General features: G+C 38.7%; 1 protein-coding gene across 4 annotated transcripts in view; it reads left to right on the top strand.

Moving 5' to 3' along the window:
- SMAD2 (SMAD family member 2) overlaps nucleotides 1–24019 on the top strand; it is a 73266-nt gene that overhangs the window by 37917 nt on the left and 11330 nt on the right. The window contains exons 3-10 of one of the 4 annotated variants that reach the window (XM_065407079.1): nucleotides 9815–9904; nucleotides 10996–11189; nucleotides 11753–11887; nucleotides 15270–15344; nucleotides 20085–20138; nucleotides 21805–22017; nucleotides 23441–23578; nucleotides 23739–23883. In XM_065407079.1, the coding sequence (XP_065263151.1) occupies nucleotides 9815–9904; nucleotides 10996–11189; nucleotides 11753–11887; nucleotides 15270–15344; nucleotides 20085–20138; nucleotides 21805–22017; nucleotides 23441–23578; nucleotides 23739–23883 (1044 nt within the window). The remainder of the gene's footprint in view (nucleotides 1–9814; nucleotides 9905–10995; nucleotides 11190–11752; nucleotides 11888–15269; nucleotides 15345–20084; nucleotides 20139–21804; nucleotides 22018–23440; nucleotides 23579–23738; nucleotides 23884–24019) is intronic. The other 3 variants (XM_065407080.1, XM_065407077.1, XM_065407078.1) reach the window with 3 other exon arrangements.

Genomic DNA, 24019 nt, shown 5'->3' with positions numbered 1-24019 from the left:
CTGCATGCCCCATGAAGCTCAGTTGCATGCTGTTTTCAGAGATGGACTCTTTGGGTTGGCATCCATTACTGGTGTTATCTGGGACATCACATAACCGAAGACACATGCAGATGCTGGTGCCTATTATGGAAAAACTATTTCACTAGGAAGGTGGTTGAGCACTGGAATTGGGTTACCTAGGGAGGGGGTGGAATCTCCATCTTTAGAGGTTTTTAAGGCCTGGCTTGACAAAGCCCTGGCTGGGATGATTTAGTTGGGGTTGGCCCTGCTTTGAGCAGGGGGTTGGATTAGATGACCTCCTGAGGTCTTTTCCAACCCTAAGCTTCTATGATTCTATGGGAAACTAGGAGGTCCAAGCCCAGCTGAACTGTCATTTGCAACACTTTCTCATATGAACAGCTGGCTGAGATGTTACTTGGAGTGACAAGCAGTAACAGGATTTAAAGACTGAAGATTCAATATGATAAGATTGGGACAATAACAGTAGTTCCAACTTGTTACCCACACAATTCTTTGACTCTCTCACTCTAAGAGCACCCACCCTTACCCTGTTCCTAGGGCTCAAATTAACAGGGTTACACCTAGGCACCCACCCTTGCCCTTCCATGGGCTCAGGGCATAACCTTACTCTCTCTGGATTTGTGTGGTCTTTTACCAGTGAAAGAGCCTTACACAGTAATATCTTACTTAACCTCTATTTATTAACAATTACCAAAAAACAAGAATGCATACACTAAATATACAGTGCTCACCACTCCCACTCCTATTAAAGCAGATTAACTTTTCTTGAGGACCAGTAAGGATCAGGTCATCTGGGGGACTCCAGTTGCTGCAGGGTGTCATTGGTAGAGTGTTGAGGTCTGGCAGCTCTGATCTTGGGGCTGTGTCCTGGAGTTGGTTCCCAATAACTTCTTTTTGTACCCCAGTTTATATTGTGAAATTTGGCTAAGGTACAGCTAAGCAGGACTCAATCATTTTACTTAACCAATCCTAACATATTGTAACCAAATTCTCTAACCTAATCATACCTCACCACCTTAATTAATTTACACCTAGCAAAATTAATTATGTAATAGACAGAAACAATCAAAGAACCAGACAAAGATCATAGAATATCAGGGTTGGGAGGGACCTCAGGAGGTCATCTAGTCCAACCCCCTGCTCAAAGCAGGACCAATCCCCAGACAGGTTTTTGCCCCAGATCCCTAAATGGCCCCCTCACGGATTGAGCTCACAACCCTCGGTTTAGCAGGCTAATGCTCAAACCACTGAGCTATCCCTCCCCTTCTTACAAACAGTAGAGAAGTAGGGACCAGGAAGATAAAACAATAAAGAAATGAGGATTTCCCAACCACAAACTATTGATAAGTGATTTCTTGCCAGACAGAATGCTATCAAACTCAGTTTTCTTTAACCATCTTAAGATGTTTCTTTATCTGGTGATAGTGGGCACTATTAGGACAGGATCACCTTCTTAACAGCCTTATATTACATTGTTTTGATGTAACTTAGATGGAATGTGAGGATGTGACTTCCTGCTTCCTAGCTCATGGCTGCTGCTGCTCTTAATATGGCTGCAGACAAAGGCCTCATCCTCTCAAGCTCAGGGCAGAAAAGGTGAGAGCTTGGACTCCATTTAGGACTATCTCTTCCACCCAGAGGTGCTTTTGGATAGCATGGAGGCACAGTGGTAACTGACTCAGAGAACGCTGATGGACCAGAGAGTTAAGCTGGAGCAGGAGAGAGCACACATTGTGTGAGGATCTCAAGATCTACTTTCAGGTAGCAAGGATCAAGAGAGAGTGGCCCAGCTGTGTTGTCAAGAAGGAGTTTGGATACAAGGGTCCTTTACTCTGATTACGCAACTTTTTATGTAAGTGGGCTGACTTTTGCAGAGTGGTTTTGAGTAGTTGCTTCTTGAGTTCTTATGCTCTCAATAGCTCCTTTAGTTCATAGTATTCTCCCCCTCCATCTCTGTCCCACAAGTGGCACCTATAGAACTCCTCCTCGTTCCATTCAGTCCCCCCTCCCCCCTCCGGCCTGGCATACCCCATGGTGACCTCCCTTTCAGCTGTATGGGTTGCTGAGCAATGACAGATAAACAGATTTTTAAAAGGCATATTGAGATGAAGGGAGGGATTTATACTTAGTAACAATTTTATTTTCTAAAAATAAAACGTATGGCAAGAAATTACACTGATCACTATGGACAAAGTATTTAGTACACCTCTACCCCCATATAACGCTGTCCTCGGGAGCCAAAAAATCTTACCGCGTTATAGGTGAAACCGCGTTATATCGAACTTGCTTTGATCCCCCGGAGCGCGCAGCCCCGCCCCCCCCGGAGCGCTGCTTTACCGCGTTCTATCCGAATTCATGTTATATCGGGTCGTGTTATATCGGGGTAGAGGTGTATATATCTTTTAGCCCATATGAGGAATCAGGGAATATAATTAGCATTCATCTGTTCTTCCAGGAATTAAATTTCATTATTTTGCTATTTAATGTATGAAAATAGGCCTAAACAGATTTTCCAGGCAAGTGATGTACAAATAAACCACGAATAAGAGCAATAATGACACTGCTTTATGCCTGTTGTCAGATGTGACTCGGGCTTCTATAAATCTAGTAGGACACCAGTTGGTTATGGTTACTATCTTATCTCAACTCTTTGGAGTTATAGCAAACTCAAAGCAAGTTCTGCAGCACTGCAATCAAATTTTGGAGAAATGCACTAATACAGTAAGTACAGCAAACTAATCAGCTTTTCCATTACTCTGACAGTTGTTTGTCTCCCTCTCCCCCATTGATGGGCTCCTCCACAAAGATGTGTGAGGGTTCTGTTTGCTTGCAGCAAGTAACCTCTGTTAATTCAGATAAAGTGACAGCCACAAGCCTTATCTCCATTCTACTATTGCAGTAATCGAGCATTTCTATGTCCCAACTCATTACAAAGAGTGTGAATTCTAATATCCTTACCATCTCTGGTCCAATGAACCCTTCAGGAAAGAGTAGAATGAGAACTTAAACAAGCTGTTACTTTCATTACTGTCTCCTAGTATTTAAAAGGATGGCTAGAGTACTACTATGGTTAACTGTTAACTTATTTTTCATTTCCATTGCTGCTCCTGCACTACAGATGACTCCGAATAGGTGTGGGGACAGGCAGACTGGATTCACACTGGTGGAAAGGCTCATGAACCTAATGTCTGGGAAAAGTAAAAGCCTGCAAGAACTGCTCTTGGGACATAGAGACATTGACTGGGTGTACAGGTTCAAGAAACACAAAACGAGGGTCACCTCCAAAGGATATAAGTTCAGGCATGAGCATAGGGAAATGATACAAGACTGTTTCAGGAACAAGAGAAATGCAAATGGACAACACCATTCTGAAGTGAAATTTAACAAATAAGCATGCTGGGAAACTAATGACCCACATACTGGCCACCTCTATCGCTGTAGTGTCTGTTCTCCTACTCAATACTGCCACTTCAACAGGCAGTATTGTCTCTAGCTGAACTGTCCCTACTCTCCCTCTCCCCTGCAGCCATTCCACTCCTTTGCAAGACGGTGACAAGGAAAGTGGAACCCAATTATGCCTTTCATGAACACTTAAGAGATCTACAGTCCATTGTAGCGTACTTAACTTATTTGATGTGGTAGTTGTCCTGCAACCTCATACATATAACACTTCTTGAAAAGAGAGGCTCTGTGTAGCTTGCACCTAAAGTGTGCTGTGTTCGAATACCAAAACCACCATATTCTTGCACCTCAACAAATCATACCTAAAGCATAAGATACAAAAATGCTTAAAACCATCAAGTCAAATGCTGCCATCACTTCAGTCTAATGATGGCATGGCATGCCATCAACTCGTGTTGATTTGAATTGTCACTTCTGATCATTTACTCCACACTCTCCTTACGGATTGATATACATGATATTTAACAAGAGACATGTAATACCCAAGGAGAAATCTGACACAAATTGAACTATGACAATCACTGCCTCCGCCCAATGCCTCGCTGTCACTTACACTTATGTCAACACTATGCTGACTGCAGGCTCTTCTAAAAGTAATAGCCAAGCTGCAGCAGCTTTTCTGTCCAGCTGTGCACAGGAAAGTCCTGTTCCCTCATTCCATAATTTGTAGTCAGGAACCGATATTAAAGTTGCCACTTGGTGGATAGTGGTAGGTTCATCACAATTTTTGCATGCTTCCGACTATTGATATGCTAAGAACTACTTCAGGTTTTTTTTATCCTGCTAATTGCTCTTCCATATTCTCTTCTCCCTACTGACTTATCTCTGCTTGTTACATTCTGTTGGTTATTTCTTCGGCTGGCTTCTAGTCTTTGACTCCTGTTTGGCTCAAATTTTATCTTATGTCTTGCCATTTCATCACACTGTCCTTTATACTTTTTGTTTAGGGGTGTATCTACTCTCCAATTCTTATAACATGTCCAAGAAACCGCCATGCTAAGTTAATGGATTTTAACTTTACATTCTACTTGAACAGTTTCTGAAACCTCCTTCCCTTCTAAATTGTACGGTCACAGCACCAAACACTAGCATGAGCCTTCTTGCAGGATGCTTACTAGTTACTACTCAAACAAATTCCTGTGTTTACAGCCAGTGTATAGGCAGATACTTGAAGTTGCCCATTAGGTGTCCAAAAGTGCTTGTAATGTTCTATGCACTCTTCCAAATGAAAGGCAGTATATTCTGCCTTGAAATAAATGTTAAAATTGAGTTTTTGTTTTTAAAAATCCCTCAACACTGCACTTAGCCTCTGTATCAAGAAAAAAGTGACTGGTAGGGTAGACCCTACTAGAGTATTTGAATTATGACCAGGGTTTGGAGCCAGATGCTCTACGTATGGTCTGTACCATTCCAGAGCTTACATTGGAGTCTGTGGACTCTTTGGTAAGAGCTGCTTTGCCACCTAATACTAATTGCTCCTTCCTATATAGGTTATAACAAAATATATAGGTAATGCAAAATAGATTTCTGAAACATGATGTAGGGCAGTATCCCTGCCCACCTCACTGAATGACAAGAGGCCACTTTGCCCACCTTACCATTATAGGTCAAACCAACTGTCCTCTCCCGCTATCCATATTTGCAGATAAATCATTCATTATATTCAAATCAGAAACTAATCTCTTCCAGTCCATTACCCTTCTACAAGTCCACAGATGCAAACTAGCAGTTGTTTCCCTATGTCCAGATGTAGGCAATACAGCCAATGAAAAGTTTTTTCTTACCTTTTCTAGTTAGGCTCTTCCTTTACCCACTCCTCCTGCACTACATCCCAGGGTACCTTCCTCATTGAAAGAAGCAGCTTTAGCATTCTGTCACAAATTTATGGAAGCTTTACTGCAATTGTTGGCTCCATTTGGACAGTTTCTAGCCCAGAATAGCTTCCTTTGGAAATCTAATCTCCTTTTAGGAGGAAATGAAATGGAAGGGCTGAAAGCACACTGGCTGTGGTAGTAGAATGAGGGTCACACTTAAAGAATCTCACTGTGCTGGTCACTGTCACTTTTGGTAGTCAGAGAAAGAGGCAGCTTGCAGATCCAGCTTTTGCAGCTCACTCTGTGGAAAGGTTTGGGCATCCAAAGATCCCCAGCAGAAGCATGTATTTAAATTCTGAGTTAAAGAAGGGAGATCTTGAACTGAACCACATCTGTCCTGTGGTCAGTTCAGAGGTTTGGGTATACAGGACCAAATTGTCCATGATGTTGTTTTCTGGCTTAACCAGATATTTGTCAGGGCTTTGTCCCTTTCCCTGAAAATTCCCCATTTACCCAAAATAATATGTTAATACAAGGAATATTCCAACTCCAGAGGGTCTGCTTTCTCTTTCCAGGGAATGACTTTCCCTTCCTCCTAACTCCAGGAGCCTTAGGACTTAAGGGCTGTCATGCAACTCAACTTGGCTAGCCTCCGTCCATGATGGAGATACTCAGTTCATCTGATGCAGAAGAAGCACTCCCAGTTTCTTCAAGGAGGACTTTCCATGAAGACTAAAAGACATACTTGGCAATTCTCTAAAATCCAGCTAATTTAAAAATCATGAGGAAACCAGCTCAGCTTCTGCCTGTTTACAGCTACATTTCTGATTAAGGGTGACTATACGAGGCCCTATCAAAACTCTCATGTAAGCAGTTATACCGCTATAGCCCCCGGTGTGGATATTTTTATTAAGGTACAAGAGTGCCTTTTTTTCGTTTAGCTTAAACTCCTTCCCAAGAGACAAACTAAACTGAAAAAAGACACTCGTACTGGAATGTGTCTGCCAGGGTGCTGGTGCTATATTGGTTTAAATTCACATCTTAGGTTATACCTGGATAGAGAAGTCCTTAAGTAACTACACCTCTACCCCGATATAACACAAATTCAGATATAACGTGGTAAAGCAGTGCTCCAGGGGGGTGGGGCTGCGCACTCCGGCGGATCAAAGCAAGTTCGATATAACGTGGTAAGATTTTTTTGGCTCCCGAGGACAGCGTTATATCGGGGTAGAGGTGTACTAGAAAAATGCATACATGAATCCTAGTTTGAGATTGGGGCAATCAGTTTACATTACCCTTCTAAGAGTCATGTGTTACAGGGGTGATAACATGACTGTAGAAAAACAAGTGATTTTTAAACAATTATGGCATTTTGACTAACTTTTATCTCTCTAATCTTATGGGGGAGGGGGAGATGGACCCATCTCATACCGAAAAAGTGAGGACATCAGAGTCAAATTAAGTGGCTAAAACAAATATGGATCACTCAAGCAGTGGAGTGTTTGGTCACAGCTCCTTTGAAATTCTTTTAAAAACAAATCAAGTCACTCTTACAGAGGACGAAGCCCATATCAAGCTTGAATAATTGGTTTTTAGAATGCAGTATGCCTTCCAAAGGAACAAATGTCTTGCAATCTCAAATAGTGCAGTAGATTGTTGTTTCCCCAAAATTCCCTGTTCACTGAGAGTGATTCTTCATCCCAAAATAAGTTATGTGAAAACACAGGCTTAGACTGGAATGGCCCATTTTTATACGTGGGGAGTGATTCTACTTTTTGGCATTGGAGCCAGGAAGGCTAGCAGATTGGATTATCTCAGATTTTTATTATCAAGGCTTGCTTCAGAATGCAGTCTTTTTTTTTTTTTTTTTTTTTTTTGTCTGTTCCATTTTGAAAGATTTTTCATTCCGTTAATCAGTTTATCTAGAATAAAAGTGAACATTTAAAATCTTATTCCATTTCTTGGACTGGTGGTTTTTTTGGACACCATCTGGTCTGAAATCTCTGGGTGGGGCACAAAAAGGGGAACGGCTCTGGATGCAGCTTTGATAGTACGTCGGTATAGATTTGCCACAGTGAGCAGTAACAAGTTGGTTTCAAGCGGGTTCCATCCATGCAAATCATAGGTTCCCTTGAATAGATTTGATATTTGTACCAGGACATCTACATCGGTGGCTTGTAATAGATGGTTGGAGTTGAGGTGAAGACCCAGTGTAAGCTAGCCCTAAAGCTCATGTTGATGTTACCTCTGTTCTAAGCAAGTGTGCCCTGGATCATAATGGGTGACATACTGCCTGCACTCTGGTCCTGTTGAAAGATAATTTTTTTTTAAATTTAAATTTTTTTAAATTAATGGAGATATCCCATCTCCTAGAACTGGAAGGGACCTTGAAAGGTCATAGAGTCCAGCCCCCTGCCTTCACTAGCAGGACCAAGTACTGATTTTGCCCCAGATCCCTAAATAGCCCCCTCAGGGATTGAACTCACAACCCTGGGTTTAGCAGGCCAATGCTCAAACCACTGATAATAAAGGACTTGATAACTTTTGTGATTAAGTATTCTCACTTTTTGAATAAAAGCATCCTTCCCTCCTTAGAATAGTGTTCCAGGGTTCATTTCAAAATAGTGTCCTATGTGATAAATCGGGAATGCTGTTTCCCTGAGATCAGTTGACTAATACTGTGTTTTCCAAGCCACTTGGGATGAGCTAACAACTTGGTATCTCCACTAGTGTTTGGAATTAGTCATTAGCCATTTAGACTAAAGTGCTGCTTGCATTTATCATGCTCTAAGTAATCCATAAAATTTAGTGTAAGGTTTGAAACATTACTGCTGTATTTGAAGGAGCCACATCTCAAAGATGACCAACTCCAGTCGTAAAACCATAAAGGCTTCATATGTCAATTAATACCCAGCACGTGGTATGTACTAATGAGTCTTTAGACCCAGGCATCTTAGCAATAGAGATGCATATTAAAGGAAATGATCTAGCCAAAAGACTGCAAAATTTCATTAGTAAAGTGTCTAAGTGATCACCAAACCAAAGGTGATCCTTCACTCAGGTTCCTTATCTTGTTGCTTTTCCATGACACATAGATGCTAAATAAAATTCCAATAAATTGAATGAGACTTGGTTGTAAAGGGTGTGTATCTGAATGGTTGCTGTTTGGTGAGTTTCTTTATGCAAAATAGAACACTCTTATACAAACCATTTGTGCGAAAATGAAATGTTGCTTTTTATTTTTAAATTGCTCATTAGCACTTACCTCTGACTTCTTAGTATAGGATATGTTACGCTAATTTTAATAGTTAAATTTTAAATATCAAAGCTTGAGCTTGTAAATAAGGGTTTGGAGATCTTGGATTTCTAATCTACGGTAGCATTTTAAAGGTGTGTTAATAACATTAAAGAACTACAGCAACCAAACTTAAGACTGCTTTATAACTGGCGCTTGGCATTTCAAAGCATTGTATCCAAACATTAACATTCTCTTAAGTTTCTGAGGTGCAAGGGTTATTCTGTTTTTATAGATGGGAAAGCATAATTGTTGACTTCCAAAGGCCACAGAGATAGTCTGATAGAGCTGGGTATGGAACACCGAATATCTCGCTCACAGAAACATGCTGCCCAGTCTACAACATCACACTGTCTCCTCTTCACTTAAAACTGTTGTAATTATTAGTGTGGAGGCTCTTTTTTTCACTGCTGAGATCCATTATAAAGTCTCAGAACTGATTTAGCAAAAAAAATTCTTTCACAGAATGGTAAGGGAAGGTGGGTGGGTGTCCCCCCGTCCCCCCCCCCCCGCTTATTTATGGTTTTGCTAGTCATAGTTAAAACGTAACTCTAAGATGGACTACTTTGAAGCTATTGTGTTAGACTATTTTCTTTTTTGTATACACTGGGGGAGCAGAAAATAGTATTCGATACGTGCTTTAATTAAGATTTCTCATCATTTTCTGTAATTGTTTTAACAACAAGACAGTCACTCTTCTGAAATGAGTTGAAGTTTTTCTAACTTGGGAAAAAACAGTAAGCTAGCATCTGAATGGAAATATTAGATTGGTACTGACATGGTGATGTCTAAAAGTTGTTCTCCTTATGCTGTGGCAGTTCAACTTAAGATGCACATGGCCTTACTTTATGAACTTCTTAAATAGGTTTATTTAAAAAAATTAGTTTTTAAAATTAAATCTTGTTTACAGCCAGGTTGATGAAGTTTTGCGTGTTTTAAGGGACATTACAACTATGTTGATGTCTTAAAGCCAGAGAAATTGTTCACCTTTTTAAAACATTACCATTTACCTTGAGTCACATGTTCCATTTTATTGGCCTCCTTCATATAGAAAATAGAGCATTTGTGTTAGCTTTAACTGATATCTAATGCTATATCTTCTATGTGAAAGGAAGTATTATGTACACTTTTCCATGTTTTACATCATGGTATTTTGAATAACCATGTTTCCATATTCACATCAATTTTTTTGTTTTTTGTTTTGTTTTCAATTTATGCACAGCACTTGCTCTGAAATTTGGGGACTGAGTACACCAAATACGATAGATCAGTGGGATACAACAGGCCTTTACAGCTTCTCTGAACAAACCAGGTGAATATGCTGCCCTCTGTCTCATCATAGAGATCTTGTGGGAGGGATTGGCTTTGGAGGGTCTGTAGAGGGATGCTTTTGCTGTAAATTATACTAAAATGCTTCCTAGTCATCATATGGTACAGCACTCTAAAAACAATTGCTTGCCACTATTTTTTAAAAAAGATTCTCAGCTGATGTTTTGACCAATGAAAATTCTAATTCTGGAATAATCCTCCTCCCACACCAATGCCATTGAAAGAATGGGAAGACTTGGAAAATGCAAGCGCTAATGTGTTTTGGTATTTATAACAACCAGGTTAGCTCACTTAACTCCTTAGGCCTAATTATACAAAGTTTTTAAATTGCTTTGTATGTCATAGATTTTTGAACTAGTAGCACATATCTGATCAATTAGCAAGATTTAAAGAATTATTCTTTAAAAAAAATTAAATAGGGTTTTTATTTTTTCATGTCACCTTTACTTTGTGTATTGAGGTTTGTCTCTCCCATCCCATAACAATCATAAACATCTGCATTTGTGTAAGCTTATGCAGTCTGTCTTAAAACTAGCAAAACACTTTCAACTGGTAGCAAGGTACATGAATACTCAAATACATAATTAAATTGCACACTTTTACAAGATGTGTTTTGATGCTTTTTGCATTATACTGTTATACTGCCATGTGGATCACCTGAGCAGCTGACTGCTTTAGGTTTATTTGAAGTCCTCTGGAAATTACTCTGCTTAAAGCATCCATGCTACAGTGTAGTCCTGAAGGGTAGAAATTGAGGGAGTGTTCATCGTGTGCAATGTTACAAATGTCTTGTACATGTCAAATTCATATGAAGTATTCATCTTATGTGCTTAGAGGTGTAATGGCTTTTTAATGAATCCCAAACTCATTGGCATTAACTTATTCTAGAGCTTCTCAAGTTACTTTAAAAATACTACCTTCTGAAGTTCTCCACCAACAGCAATTTAAATATTGTAATCCTTTTGTTTTCTGAGGGGGTAGAGAAAACACTCAACCCCCCATTCCCCGACCTTTTGATTATGATGATTTTTAAGATACAGCCTGTAAATATTTTTGAACATCTTCCCCATATAGGTCTCTCGATGGCCGTCTACAGGTATCTCATCGTAAAGGATTACCACATGTTATTTACTGCCGCTTGTGGCGCTGGCCAGATCTTCACAGTCACCATGAACTTAAGGCAATTGAAAACTGTGAATATGCTTTTAATCTTAAAAAGGATGAAGTATGTGTAAATCCTTACCACTATCAGAGAGTGGAGACACCAGGTAGGAAGACTGCCGTTAGACATTTTAAAGAAGCCCCAGTACAATGTTTACCCAGAAAACTCTTAATAGATTAGTTGGAGTCCATTAGTAATATTTAGGGTACAAAAGTGAGCAGAAAAGGGTTGTCCATGCAGTTTTGCCAAAATGGCAAGATTTGGATGAAAAAATAGCATAGATTTTGCAAACTCAAATAATTTGACTATCTGTTAACTTTTCAATTGTGGTAATATAGTAAAACTTCTAAAATGTGTATTTTATTTATGTTGGACAGTTTCAAACCCTCAGTTTAGCATGAAAATGTCTGCAATTAGTGTAGTGAAATCCACCTGCCTTTGACTACTGAAAACATAAATGACCATGTCCAAGTTAGCTGATATAGAATAGTCTTATTAAACAGGCTTTTTACAAATCTGATACTTCTGATAACTGATTTAGAACTACTCTGTAACTGCCTGAGTTTCAAAACAGCTCAGGATATCTGAAGAACTGGTTTTCGTAGAACATAGAGAAGTAAAATAGATATTTACGGGATCTCACTAATGTTTTATATTCTACTTTCCCAGTTTTGCCTCCTGTGCTAGTGCCACGACATACTGAGATTCTAACAGAACTTCCACCTCTTGATGACTATACTCATTCCATTCCTGAAAACACTAACTTTCCAGCTGGAATTGAACCACAGAGCAATTATATACCAGGTATCTTTCTTTTTTAAAAGATACTATCTCTTTATATTAGTGGTTAATGTCCATGTAATAAGTCAAAGGTAGACATTAAATTAAATCTGTAATTGTTCAGATTACTAGAAAGACAAACTCAGGATATGTTTTCTAAACTTCAAAGTGAGGTTTTTTTTGTAGCTATAATAATTCAAGTGAAAATATTTATAAATATGCTTTCGTACAAAACAATTCTGTATGCTTTTACTAAACTAATAAACCAGCATTGTTTGTTAAAACAAAAATATGACACAGTGTACGTGTTTATTTTTATTAGACAGCATGTCTAGGATTTGAGATGCTGTTGAGGACAGTGGTCTGACTTGATAAATGATCTGGAAAGGGGGCGGTGAACATTGAAGTGGCAAAATTTGCAGACAATACAAAATTTCTTAAAATAGTTAGGTCCAAAGCTGATTGCCAGGAGTTACACTACTGGGTAACTGCATGACAAAATGGCAGATGAAATTCATTTTTGGTAAGTGCAAAGTAATGCACATTGGAAAACATAGTCCCAACTATACGTTCAAGGTGATGGGGTCTGAATTAGCTATTACCACTCAAGAAAGAGAACTTGAAGTCATTGTGGATAGTTCTATGGGAGCACCTTCTCAGTGAGCAGCAGCCACATCTTGAATACTGCATACAGTTCTAGTTGCCCTATCTCAAAAAAAAAAAAATATTAGCATTAGAAAATGTACACAAAGGAAACAATGATGGAGGGGGGAAAAGGTGAGGAGATATGGTAGAAGTCTTTAAAATCATTAATGGTGTGGAGAAAATGAATGGGGAAGTGTGTTATGTGAGGGGGTAAATAACAAGAACTAGGGCTTACCCAATGAAATTAATAGTCAGCAGGTTCAAAAAAGAATTAGGTAAGTTCATGGAGGATAGGTCCATCAATGGCTATTAGCCTAGATGGTCAGAGGATGCAACCCCATGCTCTGGATGTTCCTAAACCTCTGACTGCCAAATGGTAGGACTGGATGATATGGGCTGTATAACCTGTCAAGGCTGCACGTATTTTTCTAAAGTTACTGCACGTGCAGAACTTCAGTTTTCAAACTGTCTAGTAATGAGGGTCTTCAATACCAAACTTCAGCTTTCTGTTTTGGGCTGCTTTGGTGCTATAGGGAGATCTGTGTTCTGAGGCAAAAACCATATATGGAAAATTTGAACGACAAAGGTTGAAGGTTAGCAACTGAAAACAGGAGGGATTAATTAGATTAGAAACAGTTATTGACCTTAACCATAGCTGTTGGCTCAACCGTAATGAATGCATCAGAGGTGGGAAGAATCCACTTTCACAGTGGATTGTGTTTATATTTAAAAAAAATAAACAACAACAAAACAATTCTCTCTTAACAAGTACTTCTTGAAACCATTCTTTTCACTACTTAGAGTTATCTTAATATAAATGTGGCTAGTAATCTGATGTGCTAGAATGATAGTACCGTTCAGAAAATAGTTACCTTGGGTACTTTATTGTGTGCAAGCAGAACGTTCATTTCTGGTATCTACAGCCGTGATCCCATTGAATATGTGTGAAAGATTTCCACGATACATGCTAGCTTTTTATGACTTCATTGTAAATTTGTTTGGTATCTGTGAAAGTTGAATTTCCTGCCTGACTTTTAGTCTTGTTCAATTCCTTTGATCCCCCACGTGCAATTTTGGATTAGTGCATGACTTTAAAATCTTTTTGCAATACTTATTCTAGAATAAGTAGAAATTCAAAGTTGAGGGCTTTTTACTATTCATTTAGTTACAATATTAACCATCTCTCAATTACCATGGTAATATATCTATTTTAATAGCAATCAAGTACCCTCCAGTCATTTAAGGTTTATTGAAGATATTTAAATCTTTTCCCTTTAGTTTGTAAACCGTAAAAAGGGAAAGGCATCAGTAGGTGCCTTGACAGCAAAAGGCTTGCCTGGCTCAGAGATTTCGTATAGAAAATGGCTGCCTGAAGTGCAGTGAGTTAATGCCTTCAAGGCAGTATAGAAAATACATATTTTGGGGGGCAGAGGAAGCCAACCGTAGTCTCCTGTGTGGGTTTTTTTTTTTTTAAACTATTGCCACTCTCAAATTAGACTTCTAGTATCAAAAACCCTCTTAAATTGTTTATGTAATTAGTAGGGCTGTCGATTAATCACAGATAACTCAGGCGATTAACGCAAAAAAATTAATCGCGATTAATCGCACCTTTAAACAATAGAATACCAATTGAAATATATTATATTTTTGGATGTTTTTCTACATTTTCAAATATGTTGATTTCAGTTACAACACAGAATACAAAATGTATAGGGCTCATTATAATAAAAAATAATAATATAAAAATATTTGCATTGTAAAAATGATGAAGAAATAGTTTTTTTCAGTTCACCTCATACAAGTACTGTAGGGTTTTCTTATTTTTTATTACAAATATTTGCACTGTAAAAAACAATATAAAGTGAGCACTGCACACTCTATTCTGTGTGGTAATTGAAATCAATATATTTGAAAATGTAGAAAACATCCAAAAACATTTAAATAAATGGTATTCTATTATTCGTTAACAGTGCGATTAATTTTTTTAATCGCTTGATAGCCCTAGTGATTAGTTAAAATTTAACAGATTGAAATTTTCTTTAAAAAGCTCAGGAAGATAAGCATAAGAACTTTTGTGGTGCTTTGAAAACAAGTTGGAATTGCCTAGAATCCGAGAAGGGAACTGGCATGGATGGGATCATTGTCGATTGGAAGGTATAGCTAGTGGGTGACATAAGCTTTCCTTGGATGTTGAAGAAGGAAATGGGTGGAACTGTGGACTGTTGTAGTGAGGGTTGGTTTTCTGTAATGTAGAAAATTCTAAAATGTGGGAAGGGTAACTGATAACATGGCTATCCTATGTGAAGGTGGCTAGTTCATGGATTTTTCAGTGTTGAATTCACCAGAGGGCTTCTCACTTTTAATTCTAGTAAATGTGAAAGCTGTTGCAGAATTTTGCAGTATTGATCAACTGGCTGAAATGCATGCGTGCTATAGCATGCTACAAACAAGAATTGCATATGAAGTTATATATACATTTATGTAGTGAACACTTGACAAATGTAAAAAAAAAAAAAAACAAAAAAAAAAACCATAGACAAGATTACACACAAATTTCACCTAGATAAGGCACAGACTTAGGGCTAGAAGGTGTTGCAGATGTTGCTGTGACAAATAACACCCACCAATATGAAGTCCTAACTCACTGCTCAGATAGTGTATGGCACAAACTGTCTCGAATGAAAATCCTAAAAACTTAATCCTGTAAGCATTCAGTGAGCTAACATATGTAATGTTGATACAATTTGTTTGCTCTTGGCAGAAACGCCACCACCAGGATATATCAGTGAAGATGGAGAAACAAGTGATCAGCAGTTGAACCAAAGCATGGATACAGGTAAAACATATTCATCTCTTCACTATGTGTTCAGAGTTGGGATTTCTAGATGTGATAATCTAACACAATGGGATGACTTCTTTCAACCATGGTTGTTATAATGGAGGTCTGACAGGCTTACTTTAATTGTAAGCCTAACTGTGGAAAGTGGGTAGAGGTTCATAATTTGCTACAGTGTCGTGTTATATAAAATAATTTAAAAAAAAAATGTAAAGGGGTGAGGGGAACTGAATTAATTAAAAAAGAAATGGTTTACTGATACCACTCAAGGACTGTGTTTAAGATTGACTGATAATAGGAGTAGGGGACCAGAAAGCAATGGGCCATAAGAACATAGAATGGCCATAAGAACATAGAATGGCCATACTGGGTCAGACCAAAGATCCATCCAGCCCTGTATCCTGTCTACCGACAGTGGCCAATGCCAGGTGCCACAGAGGGAATGAACCTAACAGGTAATGATCAAGTGATCTCTCTCCTGCCATCCATCTCCATCCTCTGACAAACAGAGTCTAGGGACACCATTCCTTACCCATCCTGGCTAATAGCCATTAATGGACGTAACCTCCATGAATTTATCTAGTTCTCTTTTAAAACCCTGTTATAGTCCTAGCCTTCACAACCTCCTCAGGCAAGGAGTTCCACAGGTTGACAGTGCGCTGTATGAAGAACTTCCTTTTATTTGTTTTAAACCTGCTGCCCATTGATTTCATTTGGTGGGCCCTAGTTCTTATATTTTGGGAACAAGTAAATAACTTAGTTTTGTGAGATCTTTTTGAAGTTCTTCACAGTCTGCTTTGGTCTTAACCATCTTGAGCAGTTTAGTATCATCTGCGAACTTTGCCACCTCACTGTTTACCCCTTTCTCCAGATCATTTATGAATAAGTTGAAGAGGATTGGTCCTAGGACTGACCCTTGGGGAACACCACTAGTTACCCATCTCCATTCTGAAAATTTACCATTTATTCCTACCCTTTGTTCCCAGTCTTTTAACCAGTTCTCAATCCATGAAAGGATCTTCCCTCTTATCCCAAGACAACTTAATTTACGAAAGAGCCTTTGGTGAGGGACCTTGTCAAAGGCTTTCTGGAAATCTAAGTACACTATGTGCACTGGACCCCCCTTGTCCACATGTTTGTTGACCCCTTCAAAGAACTCTAATAGATTAGTAAGACACGATTTCCCTTTACAGAAACCATGTTGACTTTTGCCCAACAATTTATGTTCTCCTATGTGTCTGACAATTTTATTCTTTACTATTGTTTCAACTAATTTGCCTGGTACTGACGTTAGACTGACCGGTCTATAATTGTCGGGATCACCTCTAGAGCCCTTTTTAAATATTGACATTACATTAGCTATCTTCCAGTCATTGGGTACAGAAGCTGATTTAAAGGACAGGTTACAAACCATAGTTAATAGTTCCGTAATTTCACATCAGAGTTCTTTCAGAACTCTTGGGTGAATGCCCTCTGGTCCCGGTGACTTGTTACAAAATTGGTACTTCAAAAAATAAGCCTAATGTGGCAAAATAATGAGAGGATAAACCATTCTTCCCATCATTCTTTTGGGGGCCTTTAAAAAGAAACTTGAGGAAAAAAGAACTTTTACCATCCTCGTGGCAGTAGCAAAAGGATTGTTGCTGTGACACCAGACCTTAATAGTCCGGTGGGGACGCTTGACAATCATCACTTCATCAGAGGGGAACTCAGCTTGATACATGTGAGATCCTGCTGTCTTGCCTCCCTCATTTGTCCTTTGCCATCCCCACCACTATCTTGCGCCTGTCCTATGTCTTCCTCTCTCTTGGCTTTTCACCTGATTGTAAAATCAACTGTGCTGCACAGCACCAGCATAGCGAGATGAGCTGGCCCAACCAGCTGAAGGATCAGTGAAGGAAAGGAATCTAATCAGACCAACCAAATGATGTTCCTGGCCAGGGAGGTGAGCTGGAGTCCAGAGGTGGCCGATCTGCCAACCAAAAGCATCTGTCTGAATGACCAGCTGACTTATATCCTGAGAACATCAACAAAAGCTGTATTTCCTTCCCCCCCATTTATACTATCCTATCTCCTGTCTATCCTGTGGCTGTTTTGTCAAAAGCAGGAAAGGAACTGTCATTCCCAACTCAGAATTACACAACAGAACTAACCCTTTTTTCCCCACTAAGGAGGACTATTTGGCAGAATAAGAGACTGTAACCACTATTCATCCTTTAAAAAAAAAAAAAAAAAAAAAAGTGTTGATAGATTTTGACCGTTTATTTTGCATCATCACTCAATTTTAGTTTCAATTTGTTTTGCCTTGTTTTAAATCTTTTCCATTTGTGTATGTTAATCAGTACATTTTTAACCTTGTGGAATAAATTTTATAGTACATTTGCTAGGGTACAAAGCAGGCTGAGGTCTCTATCAACCAAATCCTTGGCCTTGTTTTAAAACTGTTCAACTTTGGACAGTTTCAGGGTCCTGTTAACACGTTTGACAATTTGGGCCATTTATTCCATCTAAATTAACAAAACACCTTTTCACCACAAATCACCAAGCATATTATTCCAATCTCCTCTTCTGAAATTTCAATACCAATTTAGTGTGAACAATGACTATATGGAAATGACTTCTTACAAAAGAACATAACTATCCCAGGTAGTTTCAAGGATGAATCATACTGGGGCATACTTGCCAATATCTTGCCAGACTATCCTGAAAAGAGCATCTTGTAGATAAGTTTATATTAGCCAAAGAAGTTGATACTTTTGTTTCCAGAAGTCTAGGGGGCTGCTTGATCTGATCTGCTTAATTAAATAGTATGACAATTTTGAAAACCTTATTCTATATAACTTTTTTCTTGTTGTGCTCATCACCATGGTGTGAGAGCATCAAAAATGAATCTGTCTGCACAAGTACCTCTGATGTAGAGAAGTATTCCCATTTGACATATAGGGAACGGAGGCAGATATTAAGTGAATTTGGCCAAGGTCACACAGGAAGACTGGCAGAACTGAGAGTAAAACTTTGATCTCGTTGGTCCGGGTCCATTGCCTTAACTGTCAGATTCCCTGACTGGCGATTAGACGTCCCCCTAACTTTGCATGACTAGTGCTTGATGCTACCAGTGCTGGTGACAGAATATATGTAAAATCAATTGCAAAAGGCAATTGCTAATCTCGTTTGGCCAGTAACATGGGGCAAAAGACTAATCCAATCTTGCTCACTATGTACTCTTGGGGGAATTCTGTGCCAAAAAAATGAATTCTGCACACGCTATTTTAAAATTCTGCATATTTTATTTGTCAAAATAACACTAAATAATCATGCCAGTTTCAATTATTTTGGTAACTTAGTTTCTGACAGGTATTTTGAAATATCTCTGTAACAACACAGACAAACATAAATTTTCCCCAGGAGTAGAGTTAAAGAAACCTCTACAACAACTCAGTTCCTGTTCCTGTCACACATCACCTCCATATTGGTGCACATAACAAAATTCATTCCGCACGTGGATCTAAAACATTAGAGGGAAACCCTGGTCAGTACTGTTACCTCTGGATGAGAAGTTCCTGCTGACAGTGCGTACAGATTGCCAACATTAAACACAGACTGCCAAGATAGACTGTCTTACTTAAATTGGACTCTAACTATGCTAGTTTAGATAAGGGCTGCAGTGCCTCACCAGTATAAACTCGATGCCTTAGTTAAAAGGCTAACCTGCTAGAAGCAACCTTGTGTTTTGTGTCTTTGCCTCTTTCCCCTATATTTCTTCTCCAGTCCATAGCAGACTGTGCAGGAGAGTTCATGTTTCTTTTCTCAGTCTTTCTTCATCCTTCCATAAAGAATAGTCTTTTAAATATATAATCCTAGTTGTGTCATTTCCAAAGACATGCCTGGCCTCCAGTGAGAGTTTGGATCTCAAAGCTTCATGAAACCTCTGTATTTGTCACATCTACCTTCTTTTCTAGCTGCCCTCACTGGAAATCGAGCAAGAAGCCACTGGTTTCTACAGTCGATAAAAATAAACAAAATATACATGAGGATATAAGATATAATCACGAGATGAATGTAATGTGAGTTCCTGCCAAATACTTAAGATTTCAGCATTAAAAGTGTTTAATACAGTAGAACCTCATTTATGAACATCAGAGTTACAAAGTGATTAGTCAACCACACACCCCTTTGGAACTGGAAGTATGCAATCAGGCAGCAGAGACCCAAAAAAGCAAATACTGTACAATACTGTGTTAAACGTAAACTACTAAAAAAAGGGGGAAAGGTTTTAAAATAATTTTTTTTTTACAAGGTATGGAAACTGTACTTGTTTCATTTAAATTAAGATGGTTAAAAGCAGCATTTTTCTTCTGCATGGTAAAGTGTCAAAGCTATATTATGTTAATGTTCAGTTGTAAACTTTTGGAAGAACAGCGATAATGTTTTGTGCAGAGTTATGAACAACCTCTGTTCCCGAGGCCTTCATAACTCTAAGGTACTACTGTACTAACAAAAAGCAAAAGTAGCTTCTAAAGTGTGTATACAGTTGGGCAGTTATGTGTATTGATATTTTAAACTAAGGATAAGGCACTTCATTTCTGAGTGTTTCATTTAGATTACGGAAGACCATGCTTCTCCATATGCTAGCATTATATTACGATATTATTCTTCATAATGAACTACAAACATATCTGATATCTTGCAACCAGTTTTCCAGATTAAAATGATCTAAAATATTCTCAATTATTTCTACAGGATCTCCAGCAGAGCTATCTCCTAGTACTCTCTCCCCAGTTAATCATAGCCTGGGTAAGCTGGAAATACTTCACTTTTAACTGTTTCCTAAATTGTGTGCTTAGTATATGGATCAACATAAGTCTTTTTCCTTTTTGGGGGGGCTGATCATTCACAGAAGGGTGGACTCTGTATTAGAAGGAAGCAGTGTCATGGTTAGCTCTCATTAATGGTATCTTTGCTAAAACTCAGGTTTAATTGCAGATGTTAAATGCAAATAAGTGTGGTACTCTTTTTTCTTGTAACTGCTGGGACCTTGGGAAAGGGTAGAATGGCTGAGGCTATGCAAGAATGATGGGAGCAGGAAGGGAATTTTACTTGTAAGAATAAATTACTTAAGATGTCAGTTGGTAGCTGTAATGTTTCCATATACATATAGCTGCCAGATAATAGGGGCTGCCAAAAATCTCTCCAGCACTGTAGTAGCTGCCTAGACTTGACCTCTATTACACTGCTGCTTTAGTATGCTAGTGCACTTGCACAATAGTGTCACCTGTGACTACAAGGGAACAGCTGCTTCCTCCCACCTCTGTCTTGCTGAGGTGTCATCAGCTGTCTGCTGCATAGCTATTAGGAAGAATTACAAAGGATCACAGACTTGCCTGGCTTGGCCAGGCATGGGGAAGGGCATGTGGCAGGAAAATCAAGAGAAGCTGTGTTGGAAAGAGCAATCTCTGAAGGTGAAAATGGGAAAAATAACTCTGGGCGATGACTCGGAAGGTACAAGGGAAGAGATTTGGGTGGTGAGGAAGAGGCTAGAAGAGGAAAACTAACAATCAAATAGGACAGTGTAGAAAGGCAAGGGTTTCTCCCTAAGACCCCAATATTCTTATCAGTGGCCCTGTGTTTTGGACATTCAACGTAGAATTTTAAACTAATACTCTACTGGATACAATTTTACCCCACTCTTTTATTTCCTCAGTTATAAACAGCAGTTGCTCAAATCTACTGAGTAAGCAGTGATCATGTGAGGGTGTTCCCTCACCTGGATTAGAGGGTTTAGAGATGCGTGAGAATGACTAGGGGCATGGAAAAACTAATCGAAAGAGATTGAAGGGACTGGGCTTGTTCTCAGAGACAAACACTGTACGTTATAAAAGTGTACAAAATAAGGATTTTATATGGAAGATACATTGGGAGCTTCTATTAACTTTTCATAATACAAGGATAAGAGGATATTACTTTTAAAAAGCAATAGTTTTAAAACTGATAAGGCATTACCCATTCATTTGGATAACAGGAGTAGCTCAGTGTTGTTACAGTACATACTTGCGGGGAGGGGAGGGCAGGGGGAGGAGGGGGGGCGTGGTGATGAAGGGATATTAAAAACACGTGCTTCAGGACATAACGACCAATAGTTATAGGTTGGCTTGAGAGGAAACTTTTTTTTTGTGGTCAGGCTATCCCATAACTATTTCTGTAGCATTTGTTACTTGCCACTGAGTGACAGGATACTGGACTGGACAGATAATTAGTCCAGTATAGCAGTTTTTATGTTCCTATGCAGAATATGGACTGTGAGGAGCAAATTCTCTCTGCATGATCTATGGAAAATGAAAACTTACTGATTGATTATAGCTCATGAGCTATAATCAAAGACAAATCAATCTGAATCAATAACTATATATTTTTAAACATCTGTTTCATTATCACAGGAATTCTCACTTTTTCTTGTTTTCAGACTTACAGCCAGTTACTTATTCAGAGCCTGCGTTTTGGTGTTCAATAGCGTATTATGAACTGAATCAGAGAGTGGGAGAAACCTTCCATGCATCACAGCCTTCGTTGACTGTAGATGGTTTTACAGATCCATCAAATTCAGAAAGATTTTGTCTAGGTTTGCTCTCCAACGTTAACAGAAATGCCACGGTGGAAATGACAAGGCGACACATAGGTATATTCTTAAATCTTGTAACTATCTCTTTAAGGGTAATGGCACTTAATTGAATAGATCTGTGTGGTTTTTGCTAAGTTCTGAGTGTTACAACTTAAATTGGATCAGCATAGGACTTGGAAATTATTAAATCAGAACAATAAACTAAACAAGCAATATTTAATAAAATACTAGCAGTACTAAATTGTGTTTTTACATTCCAAAGGTAGGCAAGAATACAAGACAATTTACCACTTCCAGATAAAGCTGAAACTAGTCTTAAAACTGTGCTAATTTGACATTGTTAAAAATTTCACAGGAACAGTTACTGAAGTTTGCAGCATACCATCTTGATTCTGGCCTTTCATTAGAGCTGTTGGGGTTGGGGGAGGGGCAGAAGTCGACTTGCAAACCTTAAACTTCTATTTTGCTGGATTTCAATGTGGATTTTTTGTGAAATCTTTCATGTTAAATCAAAACTTTCAAAAAGCAATTGTGGTTTAAAAGTCAGTTGTTTTTGAAAACTTTAGATTTTTGGGAACTACCAGCATACAATTTAACTGCTCAAGCAAAACTGTCAATACAAAAATTCCAATTGGGAACCCCTAGAACAATAAGCAAATATATTTTTTTTTAAATGGAATTACAAAAAAATAAAAATCACTTTTCATAGTGTGTCTCCTGGCTGAATGAGCTATTACAATATATTTCTAATGGCAAGCTATTTCTAATGTATGTCATTCATATGAAAATAACTAATTCAGATCAGGTATTTTTCTAGACAGGAGAGCTAGTTCATACTAAGGATGAGCAGGAAGAGGCTGCCTTTTCGTAAGAGCCAAATGAAGTCCTGTGGTGCCTGTGCTCTTACTCCTTTGACAAACTGGGGTAGGGGTGGGGCAGGAGTCTATGCAGTGTGAGGAAGGCCTTGGAGGTGAGAGGAAGTAGCAGACTATCCATGAGCCTTGTTCTTGTTCTTCTTCAGAGTATTGTGGCACATGCTGCTTCACCTACCACACTAGTATTTATACTAAAATGAACAAGATTTAATAAGAAAGTTAATCTACTTGTTTTAATTGCAAGTATTGCTTCAAGAGAGAGAGTATGTGAGGAATCAACATTGCCTTCAAACTTTGATTCTGATTGCTTTGTCTCAAAGTACTAAATAAAAGGAAGAAAAGAAAGTCTGTTCTTGACAAGAAATTCTCTCATTCAAGAACAACATATTCTAGGGTTGTGGGAGGAGGAATTTTTCTTAGCCACATCCTGCTCTCCCTACAGGTGTCAGCTGGCAATATGGCCATATTGCCAGTTTAACTGATTCACCTTGCAGTTCTGAGGGGGAAAAAAAAAAAGTTGGCCCTCAGTGAAATAAAGCAGTCTTCTAATGTGTCAACCAGTTCAGATCATATCATAAGTGAAGCTTCTACTAATCTTGTTTCAGGAAGGGGAGTGCGTCTGTATTACATTGGTGGGGAAGTTTTTGCTGAGTGCCTAAGTGATAGCGCAATCTTTGTTCAGAGCCCCAATTGTAATCAAAGATATGGCTGGCATCCTGCAACGGTGTGCAAAATTCCACCAGGTAAGAGCACAAGTACAAGGCATACTAATCAAGAAATCGAGTAAATTTAAATGCATTGTCTTCCTATTAACTTCTAGAAGTTGGCTCTTCACATTAACCTTTTAGGAAAGCCTGCAAGTATCCCTAGGCAGTAGTTTTCTAAACTTTTTTCTCTTCATAGGATGCAACCTGAAGATCTTTAATAACCAGGAATTTGCTGCTCTTCTGGCTCAATCTGTGAATCAGGGTTTTGAAGCAGTGTATCAGCTAACTAGAATGTGTACCATAAGAATGAGTTTTGTTAAAGGATGGGGGGCTGAATACAGGTATGAAACATTCATTTTTACTTTTAAATTTACTCTAATCAATTTTCTCCCCTTCCTCCTGTCTCACTAATGCCCCAGCTTGAAAGGCAGATGATTAGACTGCCACCACCGTTAAGAATACACTGTCGGCAAATAA

This window comes from Emys orbicularis, chromosome 6, assembly GCF_028017835.1.
Source record: "Emys orbicularis isolate rEmyOrb1 chromosome 6, rEmyOrb1.hap1, whole genome shotgun sequence".
Lineage (NCBI taxonomy): Eukaryota > Metazoa > Chordata > Testudines > Emydidae > Emys > Emys orbicularis.
Note: the sequence above shows the minus strand (reverse complement) of the source record. Positions and strands in the feature narration are given on the sequence as shown.